Source organism: Echiichthys vipera, assembly GCF_963691815.1.
Source record: "Echiichthys vipera genome assembly, chromosome: 6".
Classification (NCBI taxonomy): Eukaryota; Metazoa; Chordata; class Actinopteri; order Perciformes; family Trachinidae; genus Echiichthys; species Echiichthys vipera.
The window spans coordinates 32,560,966-32,572,136 of record NC_139831.1 but is presented as its reverse complement, the minus strand read 5'-3'; the positions used below and the strand labels follow the sequence as shown (position 1 = coordinate 32,572,136).

Genomic DNA, 11,171 nt, shown 5'->3' with positions numbered 1-11,171 from the left:
ATTTTTAGTTATCTGGATTTTATCGTGCGTGTGTGTGTCGCCCCCCCCCCCCCCCCCCCCCCCCCCGCCAGCCACCAAAGATGCGTCTAACTTGTAGGAAGGGGCCATCACAGGGAAGTCTTCCCTTTAGAGCCAGCCTTTACACCTTCATCACAAGAATAGTACCATGTGATCCGTGAGAGATGAAATACTTAACATCTCTTTCCAGATGGCAGCAGAAGAGGAGATCCAGCGACTGAAGAGCCAGCTGAGGGAGAGGGGGGAAAAGGTCCAACAGGCTGCCCAAGCGGGTTTGGATCTCCTCAACCAGCAGATGGAACTGCAGAACACACTGGATGAACAGAGAGTGAAGATGACTAACGCACTGGAGGTACGACGTTCACTTTAGGAAACCCTAAACACTATTTCTCTTTCACCATAGCCAGTGGTATCTTGCAGCGTGGTTTTCAGATATGTCGAAACGTCTCCCACTACAGTACAGACCTCACACTGAAATGAAGTGGCACAATAAATAACATTTCTGCATCTCTTTAACACATTTAACATACATTATGTATAAGATGCAGAAGATGACTAAGGCGTTGACTTGTATGTTGTTGGACCCCAAAAAAAGGAAGTGATGCATTGTGCTTCATGAATGCATCCCTTTCAAACAGCACCGAGTCAACAAATGGTTTAAGGCTCCTGACAATAGGGTTGGAGGTTTTAGCATTTTATCCAACCTGAATCCTTCAAACCTCATTGACCCTTCTGTTTGTATTTTAAATTAATTTTGAATTAAACATTTTAATTACTTTCAAAAGTGGAATAAATTTAGTATTCATTATTTGAAGCTGTTGCTTAAAATGGAAAAATATTGATTGAACCTGAGCAGTCCAGACCTTTTTTCTAACAAATAATGGAGTTCTACGGAAGGGAACACAAAAGTTCAAAAAGGAAGAAAGGTCCAACGCATTCTTCTTGAAGAAAGGATTTCAACCTTTATTTAAGAAGTACCAACCAACCTTTTTAGATTCAGGCCTAGTCCACATGAACACAGGTATTTTTGAAACCAAAGTTTTATGGCCCCCGGTTAAAAAAAAATCTCAGTCCATATGAAACATGCCAAAGCAGTGGGTGGCAATAGCACTCCTAACAGGTCATTTTAGCCAATCACAAGGCTGGGAAAAATAATTTAAAAAAAGCCCAAATCATTATAATTATCATAAAAGATCACGCCAAGGCCTCTGTGGATGGATGTGGTTGTGTAGTTGTATGACACACACAAAGTGCTGATAAGTTACAAAATAGCAGCAGTATTTTGGCCTGGTCTTCCATAACAGCAACATTGTCAGCTGGTCACGTCTAGAGTACTCCACATGTCTCCATGGATATGACTGACTATGACTGTTTACTGTTGCACAGTGGGATGTCAAACAATGTTTACAAGAAATTGAGGTTTTCCTGTCCACACATGACTACTGAAACCAGACCTTTCCAAAAAGTTCACCCTGGACTCTGGTTACAAAAAACTTTGAGTTCATGTGGACAGTCCCCTAGAACCTGTGTGTGGGAGTGAGTGATCATTCATGACACAATGTGGTCCTTGAGACACCTGCTCTAGCGGAAACTAACCGAGGAGTATTTTGCCAGATGACTGTGGGCAGATTTTGTGAGAACTGTGCATGATATAGGTGTATATTTAAGATGAAATGAAGGCTCAGTTTGAAAATGGGTGTGACTAAGCAACGGAAGCAGAAGTAGTGGCGTAGGATGGGGAGAGGCCACAACTTTTTGTCCCCCTGACCTGATTTGGTGTTGCGGCTGGTGTGATCCCATCACAAGAAGGTCTCCAGTTTTCACTTTCTAGTCTACCTGTCTGTGCTTGATGTGTTTCAAAGGCCCTTGAGCAAGACAAGTACTCTCTTCAGAAGGAAGTGGAGTTGAAGATCCGGATGCTGGAGTCACTGCAGTCAGATTACGACTCTGTGAAGAACCAGCAGAGACAGCAGCTTGAGGAACAACAAATTCATCTGGAGAGGAGCCACAGCACAGCCCTCAATGAGCTCAACAACAAGGTACAAGAAGCTGTGGTCTGCTTTTGTCTGGTCTTAGTAAAAACAGTCCATAGAAGGCCGTTTTTCACAGCAGGAAGTTTGATTTGTCACATTGTATCAATTTGGAAACTGACAGGCAACCAATGTAAAGATTTTAAAACAGGGGTGTTCACTCCTTCAGGTCCTGGTCAGCACTCGGGCTGTGGAGGTCTGACTGAACTGCAGCTGGTTTATAACTTTTTTTGGTCCAACACATAGGAGCATCACAGTAGTCCAACTTGCTTGAAATAAAAGTGAACGTTAGTCTCTCAGTGTCAGAGAGAAATGGTTGCACTAAAAAGCAGATTTGTTGACAAGCTCCACATGCGCATCAAAATTGAGATCTAAATCAAAGACCACACCAAGGTTTGTTGGCTTAGGATACCTCCCAGGGAATTTAATTTTTGCGACCAGTTTCTCTCTCTGAGCATTAGAACCTGTGAATTAATTCTCAGTTTTAACTCTAACTGAGCTGTAAAAATGGTAATGTATATAGATTAAAAAGATGTGGCCCTAAAATTGATCCCTGGGGAAACCCCAAGTTATTTTGCAGTTTTTTTCAACACAAAGTTAACATTATTTGAAACGAGTTCAAACCATTCCAGATAGTCCACCGTGATCTGTCTATAATAACAATATGGGATGGACATTGTTCACTGTTTTCTAATTTTTAAAATACAGTAATCTGCAGGTTAATTGAAAGGAAAATAAACTTTAGTTGCATCCCTTTATAAACACAGTTAAAAAGTGGTTCAGTGTAAATATATTTGAGTCCATTTTCTTAAATAACATTTTTCATTTATAATAATAATAAAGCTTGTTGTCATGGGAGGGTGTTTAAAAAAAACATGTTTGCACTTTAGGTCCAAACTAGTTGTTTTTCCGTAGCAACGAGCAGTGCTGCTGCAAGTTAAGAAGTTTTTCACAGATGTCTTCTATCTACAATATTAAAATGGAATGGGGGGAAAAAATAACCTTGAATTGTCAAGTAACCATCTTCCTTCTAAAAAGTTACTTTCCTGCAGAATATTCCAAAGAACTTCAGAGATAAAAAACCCTTTTGTTAATAAAGTGATGGAATCAACCCTAGCAATGGTTTTGTGTGTGTGTGTGTGTGTGATCCAGTTTCATCCAGTAACTCTCCATGTGTCTTCCCACATGTTGTCTTTCTGCATGTTGTCCCAGATGCTCTGGTGGCAGTCAGCTCTGGAGGAGTCACAGCTGAATGAGAAACAACTGAAACACAAACTTGAGGTGCAGACTGAGACTCTGAATAACAAGATGAAGGAGCTGCGAGATCTGAAAGAACACACCCAGAGCTCCAAGACATCTGAGATGATGGAGCTGCAGATGAAGATCATGGATCTGGAGAACCTGAAGGTGTGAATCTGTTTATTCTCCTCACACAGTGACTGTTATTCAGTGGGACCTTAGTGCTAATCAACTGAAACAATTGCAGCCTCTTTCGGAGCCTGATCTCTGCATAATTCAAGTGATGTCCTTGCCTCCTATCAGCTGGAGTGGTATTAATAATTCAGCATAATGATTTTTATCCAGGTGGAGATGGAGCAGACACTGCAGGAATCTCAGTACAGAGAGCAGCAGATGGAGCTGACCAATAGCAGCCTGCAGCGCCACCTTGAGCGAATCACAGAGGAGAAAGAGGAGCGAGAAAAAGAGGCTGTTTCTTGCTTTAATGCATTAGAGGTATCATACAAACTTCAGCTTTTGGGGCGGCTGTGGCTTGGTGGCAGAGTGGGTCGTCCTCTGATCGAGAGATTGGTGGTTCGATCCCCATCTCCCCCCGGTCCACATGTCGAAGTGTCCTTGAGCAAGACACTGAACCCCAAATTGCTCCCCGTGCTGCGCATGGGTGTGTGAATGTGGTGTGAATGGTTAGATCAGATTAGATGGTATGTAGATGTCCACTGCCATCAGCGTGAATGTCTGTGTGAATGGGTGAATGTGACAAACACTGTGAAGCGCCTTGAGTAGTCAGATGACTAGAAAGGCGCTATATAAGTACAAGTCCATTTACCATTTACCATTATTGTGATTGTGTGTGCATGAATATGCTCTGACACAGAACATTGAAGGTCTGTTTAAATATTGAGTTGATTTGAAATGACCAATGTTTAATATAGGTCTGCAACTAACAAGTTCTCTGATTGGCCACTAGGAGTAGTTTGCACAAGCAGTTTCTCATTGACCCCCATGTTAAACAGGCTGTATTAAAAAATGTTGTTCAGCTCCACGGTGTGAAAAGGCTGTGTGATGACATACAGAACAGTTATCAACAATTCATTTTGTTAACTAATTTAGTCATTGAGATCTGTCGACAGCTGCCACGAATCATTGCAGCTCTAGTTCAATACTTACTGTATAAAGTGATGTTAAACCTTAAACATCTCTGGACTTTATAGCTACCTGGGTACAGAGGAAACGGGGATTCTCTCATCGCATTACAAAGCATGTGTCAAAATCACATGTGCTATAAACATACATATTGATACCAGGAACCAAACACCTGTACCTCCCACCCAGGAAACATGACCGAGGCTGATTCACGCTGATGAATAAGATTATTTTACCCAGTCTAAGTTGATTTGTTAGGATACAGTATTACTACTTTATTGTTTCCATGTAGTTTTGGGAAGAAATCAATGACGTAGTTAACCTTTCAAAGTTAGTTGTATGCACAGGAAAATGTATTTGTTTTAGCCTCAATAACGTCCCAGGGAGAGAGAATGAATACAGCTTTTAACATTTGGGATTCTAAAAATTCTTCCTAAAACTACACAATATAGCTTTAAATCCATTAGTTACATTCCAGCCACTTTTATTTAGAAATCGTTATATTGTATTTTCATTTCAGAAGCTTTCAGTGGACTTCTGATGTCACTGAAAGTAAAGATTTTTGAATTGGCTGTTTGGACTGTACTGCGCTTGTTGGACATGAGCCTTTTCCAAGCCAAGCATCGTCCTGCTTCCCATGACCGCTGTTACTTTACTTCACCTTTTAAGACCAGTTTTCAGTCATCCCACAGTATTTTTGTGCAATTTATTTATTAAGGGACATTTGTAGAAAGAGTTGTAATGATCCACACTGTGAAACCTACAAGTTAGAAAGCAGTAAATATACTTTGCTTTTGGGAAGGAGATCTAACGTGATTGTGATTTATCACCTTACAATCTTGATCATATTAGGGCTGTTTGTCACCATAAGATATCTCATCTCTTCTGCATCAGACAATTATTTATTTACTGTAAATGTCAATAATAATATTTTAATCAATCACCTATGGAACTATTTCTCAATATTATATTATTTCGTGTTCGTGACTGAACAAGCAACAGTCAGAGATGCTTTCGTTCTGTTAACAGTGGCAGCTGTCTCCGTGGTGATCGAGCTTGTTGCACGGTTCCATTAAAAACAGAGATATTGGGTATAAAATGTTGTTTATCAAACTTTTTATACTGTAATTATTTTTTAAATTAACATTTTAAAAAAAGACCTCACACATACCCCCACTTGAGAGAAACGCTGCTCTATATAAATTCTACAATACAGAAAGGGTGTATCGTTGTTGAGGATTTATTTTACATGACGTATTCTTGTTAAGTTAGTGGGAACTGGAGCACTCGGAGAAAACCCACGCAGACACAGAAGGGACATGCAAAGTCCTGGTAGACAGAAACCAGCTGTCTGAGGCCTGAACACTCCACCTTCGCGCTGCACTGTGGCCTGATTCGGACCGAGTGAGTGTTGGCGTCTCACTCCTCGGCCTGCCTGTTCTTGTATTGGCGGCGATGTTTTGGAGTGACCAGCTTCTTAAATCTCCTCCAACGAGAAGGCGTCTCGCTTCTTTCAGGAACCATCTTTGTGCCGTCTTCCTCTCTGAGGTCCTCAGCTGTCTCCGTTGGGGGAACATCCTCCGGGATCAGCTGCTGGCAAGTTTGGAGCGCAATCTGCTGCGTCAGACTTTGAAAGGCTTCCTCCTGTGCTCTTAGTGTGGAGGCCAGCTCCTGGTTGGAGCAGGACATTACGTCTAGCTGCCTCTGTAGGTCCTCCAGCACACAGGCTGTCTCCTTTTCTTTGCAGACTTGTCTCAGCAGGAGCTCCTTTTGCTGCTCAAGGGCTGCCTTTTCCTCCTGCAGCCTTTGAACCAGCTCCTTGTTCTTGGAAGCTGTGTTCAATACCTGGACCTTGACTTCCTCCAGTTCTTCCTTTAGCTCTGCCTGGAGCTGGTTGTTGAAGTCCTTTATGGTGGTGACCTCATCCAGGGGCTCAGCTTAAGGGGCTGCGGAGGGTGGACTCAAAGTGCTGATTTGTTCTCTGAGCCTCTGCACCTTCTTCACGCTGTAGTCTCCTAAAGACTAAAGCTCCTTCTGAAGAATCCTCTCAGTTTCATGGAGCTTGTGCCTCTCAATGGCTGCTTCGTGCTCTGCAACGTACCTCATGTGTTTTTCATCCCACAGAATTTTGTTTGCCTCCTGTAGGCGCTGATCAACATTTGGCACAGGCTGGAGCCCCTGGACATCCTTTCTGCAGACCACCTCCTCGTGTCCTTGAGTCTCAGACTCGAGCAAAGAGGAGAACTCTTCACAGACACCTTCCCACTCTTCTCTTAGGTCAGACTCTGGCTTGGTGGGGAGCTTTTCGCAGACATCCTTGACCTTTTTGTGTCTTGGAGTCTCGGGCTCGAGCAATGCTGAGAGCTCCTTACAGGCACCTTCCCACTCTGCGAGTTCTTTCAGTTTAGTCACTGGCTTGGTGGGGAGCTCATCCTCTACGATTCTCGCAGCCTCAACCCTTGCCTGCCGAATCGGTTCATCGTAGAAGCATTGCTGAGGCTGAGGTTTTGGGTGCCTGCCAGTGGCCTTTCGGAGGCTGGTAGTGCGGGATTTCTGGTGGTACTGTGGTGCCTGATGGTGTCGCTGTGGACCAGTTGTGACTTGGCGCACATCTTTCACCACTTGTTGCTGTGGCGTCTTTGCCTCAGGCAGCGTCTGGATTTCCTTCACTGTTTGGCGTTTTGAAAGCTTGTGACTAACCTGAGTGGGGCACTCCACATTGAATTTGGAGAGCAACTCCTCACGTCTCTTTCTGAAATCCATGATAATCCTGTCCGTCTGCAGGTTCCGCTGTAAAACACATTTTACACAGTTTAAATACTCAACTAGTGTACAATTAATTGCAGCAATCAGTTTATTTAATAGAATATATCTCCCCAGCAAGCAACTAAAACTAAACACTCAAGGGAACATATTAAAAGACCTGCATACAAATGTTGCGAAATAAGTGTTTTCAGCAAAATAAAATTTTAAATGAATTGAAAAAATATCTCACGTGACTGATAAACTAAAATAGTAATGTTTTTAAAACTTTATCGAGGTGGTTTTAATCTGATGTCTGAAATAACACGTTCAGTTTAATTATGCATCTTCTCTGCATGTGTCAGGTGGGTACAGGCAGTCGGCATTTCAGTCGAAGATCCACAAACACTTAAAAATGTAAGATGAGCTATATTTTATTTATTAAAACATGTTTATTTTACAGTAAGCTTTATGTACACAAGCTGGGCCGTAACACTGCAACTCTGATCAACACGAGACTGTATATCATTTTAATTTTTTTGTATTTCGTATTGTGATGTATTTTCAACATAAAATCACCAATTATAAGCCAATGATGATTATGGACCCAAAACTGGCCCAGATAAATGAATAATACATTTTTTAATTCCCATGGCTTTGTTTAAGTAATTCCGATTGTTTTTTTAAAAATGTAAATATTTAATCATGAATCACGGCACACCTACATAACCTTAATGCTAGATGGTAACCCTAGATTTGTGAAAACTTACAAAACCCCTCACCAGATTCATTCCCAACCACTAACTGCAGAGTGATTGGTGTATCAGAGTCCAAAACAGCACAAAAGTCTCCACTAACACCAGAAACAGGGACACATTTCTCGGAGGAAATGGGATGGAGGAGGATTTGTGAAGTCTCCAGATTTGGAGAGAAACTCTCCGTTGTTTCTCCATAGCGTCTCCCCGTCTCTTCTTCACCGTTGTTGGTGTATTTCTGTGGCAGCTACTACTACAGCATTAGGGGTTGGTTTACCTGGTTTCCTGTGGACGCACAGATTTTTTGAGCCGAGTCCTTGTGGACGAAAACTTTTAAGAACGACTGAGGGGGAAAAAAGGTTGTTTTCAATTCTGTGGACGAACCCTGAATATCTTTGAGTTGTAGACAAAAAAGATATTTAAGGAGTCATCTTGGGCTATGGGAAACACTGATACACTTTTCCACATTTTTATAGACCAAACAACTAATCGATTAACTGAGAAAATAATTAACAGGTTAATTGATGATGAAAATAGTTGTTTGCAGTGTTTTCATGCGCTGTAGTAACCTGATTATTGTAAACTTATATTCACAGTAAATGCCCTATCCTGATCGTATTTAGGAAGCATTTCTTATTATTTGAATTGTTGCAGGAGTGCAACTCTGCTTCCTTTCCATAGAAGCTTTTCTTCGCGGCCTAAATGTGTCCGAATTTTAGAGAGTCAAATGTTCAGTGGTGGAAGCAGACCTCTTTGTCTCACTTTGAGTTTTTATCTCAGTGGTAGAATGATTTAGAATACAGGGAAGACATTTTTAGGTGAAGATTTCTCCATCAGACTGTAGCCTGATTACTTCCTGTAAGTCTATGTGAGTACACTGTCTGTATCTCTGCGGAGAGAACACGTCTGACATGGACAATCTCCTGTTATGTGCTGCATGTGTGAGAGAAACTCTGGACTATCTCCACGTCACGTTGTCCAGGGTCCATATGAGAACTGCTTCTGTGTCTTTATATGCTCATGCTGCCTGTCTCCACAGAAATCTCGAGCGGTAAACCGGGACCTCCAAATCCAATTAGACCAGGTTCTACAGCAGGCCCAGGATCCCAACAGCAAAGGGAACTCTCTGTTTGCTGAGGTAAATACCAAACTCAGCTACAAACAATAAAGACTGACATGGAACATTAAGGGCCCGTCCACATGGAGACGCCTTTTCCTGTAACCGCACAACTTTAGGTTCGTTTTGGTCGACCATCCACACGCAGCTGCCATTATTGGAGCCTGAAAGCTGGATCTTTTCAAACCTTCCCAGAGTGAGAAGATTTTAAAATGCCCCCCATGGTGTTGTCCTCTGGATGGCGAAACCGCATAACCCCCCACTGTCAAATAACAGTGCTGCTGCGTGAGAGGAGAGAGACAGACCCATAGACTGTTTACTGAACTGGACTCTGAGCCACATGCATTGGAATGAATTGGGCTGAGCACAGATTTCCCCCTTTTCCCTGATGCTCTGAATAAGGAGCTAAACTGCTCTCTAGTCTCTTTTTCTAAATCAAGTTCTAAGAAGGTGTGAAAAGTCACGCCTGTGAGTGCTTTGGGACGGGGAAGGGGCTCCCAGCAGCACCCTCTGCTCGTTGAGGACACTAACTGCAGAGTGATTGGTGCATCAGAGTCCAAACAATACAAAAGTCTCCACTAACACCAGAAACAGTGGACACATTTGTCTCTAGGATGGAGAAGGATTTGGGAAGTCTCCAGATTTGTGTTTGCATTCTCCACAGCGTCTCCCTGTCTCTTCTTCTCCGTTGTTGGTGTAATTCTAATTAGATTTTGTTTATAGTGCCAAATCATAACAAAAGTTATCTCAGGACACTTTACAAACTAGGTAAAGACCACACTCCTATGACTTATTTATGATAAACATAGACCCAACAATTCCCCGTAGAGTACGGTGGCAACGAAAACCTTCCCTATTACAGACAGGAACGTTGGACAGACCCAGCTCTGTGGAGGACTGACATCTGTCTGTCTCTCTCTGTCCATCCGGCCGTCTTTTCTCTCTTTCTCTCTCACTTTCTTCCTCCCCATCCGGTGCAGACACACTTCCAGTAACTATAATATCTATAGTAATGTGAATATGACTTATATGTTATGGCAGTTAATACAGCAGAATAGTAGAATCAAGCACAGCTAAGGTTATAAATTATAATAGTAGCAGGAAGCGTCATGCAGGACCATGGCAGCAGGACCATGGCAGCAGGCACCACCACGATCAGCAGAGACCTGCGAGACGACAAAGCACAAACGACTCCGGGGAAGAAGTTTCTGTGGCAGTTACAGCGCCACATCCAGGCTTGGCATGTGTACTACAGCGTTTAGAATCGGTTTCACTGGTTTCGTGCGGACGAGGATATTTCTTAAGCCGAGGCCGTGTGGACTGAAAACTTAAGAACGGAGAAAAAAAGATTGTTTTCGATCATGTGGACGTACACTGAATAGTTCAAAGTAAATTCAAGTTAAACTGTTTTATGCCACAGAATCTCCATTGGACAATAATTCTGTTGGACTCCAACGATATACGGTTTAGAACATTATTATACACCTGCCTGTTTTTAGAAGGTAAACTTGTTTAGCGTATAATGAAGTGCAAAGACCTAGCAAAAGTCAGTGTGCATATGTTTCCTGCTTGTACCACAGTTGGAGGATAAGCGCACTGTGATGGAGCGACAGCTCATCAGTCTGAAGGTCCAGCACCAGTCACTGCAGAAACAATACTCCTTCAGCAAACAGCAGCTGCAGCGCATGAAGGTACACCACTGTGCGTTGTTGAGATTGGATGAATACTTGGGCTATTAACATGCACTGTTGTTCGTTAGAACTTGAATGACAGCGTGAATGTGCATGTGTTGTGCAGGTCCAGATAGCCACTCTGATGCAGCTGCAGTGTTCCAGGGCTGATCCCGCTCAGCTGGAGAGGCTCCAGTCCATGCTTTCAGAGAAAAATATAGAGATACAAAATCTAATTTCTAAACTGGAGAAGTTGGAGGTGAGTGCTTCAACCCTACAAGTCCCATATATCAACAGAAAAAGGACAAACTGGACAGATGCTCTGAAAAAAAAATACTTTATTGTGATTGGCTGCAGGGTGTCAATTAAAACATGATATAGGACACCTACTAAGTAGTTCTAGTGAACCTGTCCATTCACTGCTCTAAATAAATGTGCCAAATTAAATGGAAAAAGG

The 11,171-nt window shown here is 42.4% G+C and overlaps 1 protein-coding gene across 1 annotated transcript in view; it reads left to right on the top strand.

Annotated features, from left to right (window-relative positions):
* Positions 1-208: 208 nt before the first annotated feature.
* spdl1 (spindle apparatus coiled-coil protein 1) overlaps positions 209-11,171 on the top strand; it is a gene marked incomplete at both ends in the record, with an annotated part of 20,366 nt that continues 9,403 nt past the window's right edge. Inside the window, 7 exons of the mRNA XM_083915914.1 lie at positions 209-370; positions 1,881-2,057; positions 3,261-3,455; positions 3,633-3,782; positions 8,967-9,065; positions 10,625-10,735; positions 10,842-10,973. Of these exons, the coding sequence (XP_083772040.1) occupies positions 209-370; positions 1,881-2,057; positions 3,261-3,455; positions 3,633-3,782; positions 8,967-9,065; positions 10,625-10,735; positions 10,842-10,973 (1,026 nt within the window). The remainder of the gene's footprint in view (positions 371-1,880; positions 2,058-3,260; positions 3,456-3,632; positions 3,783-8,966; positions 9,066-10,624; positions 10,736-10,841; positions 10,974-11,171) is intronic.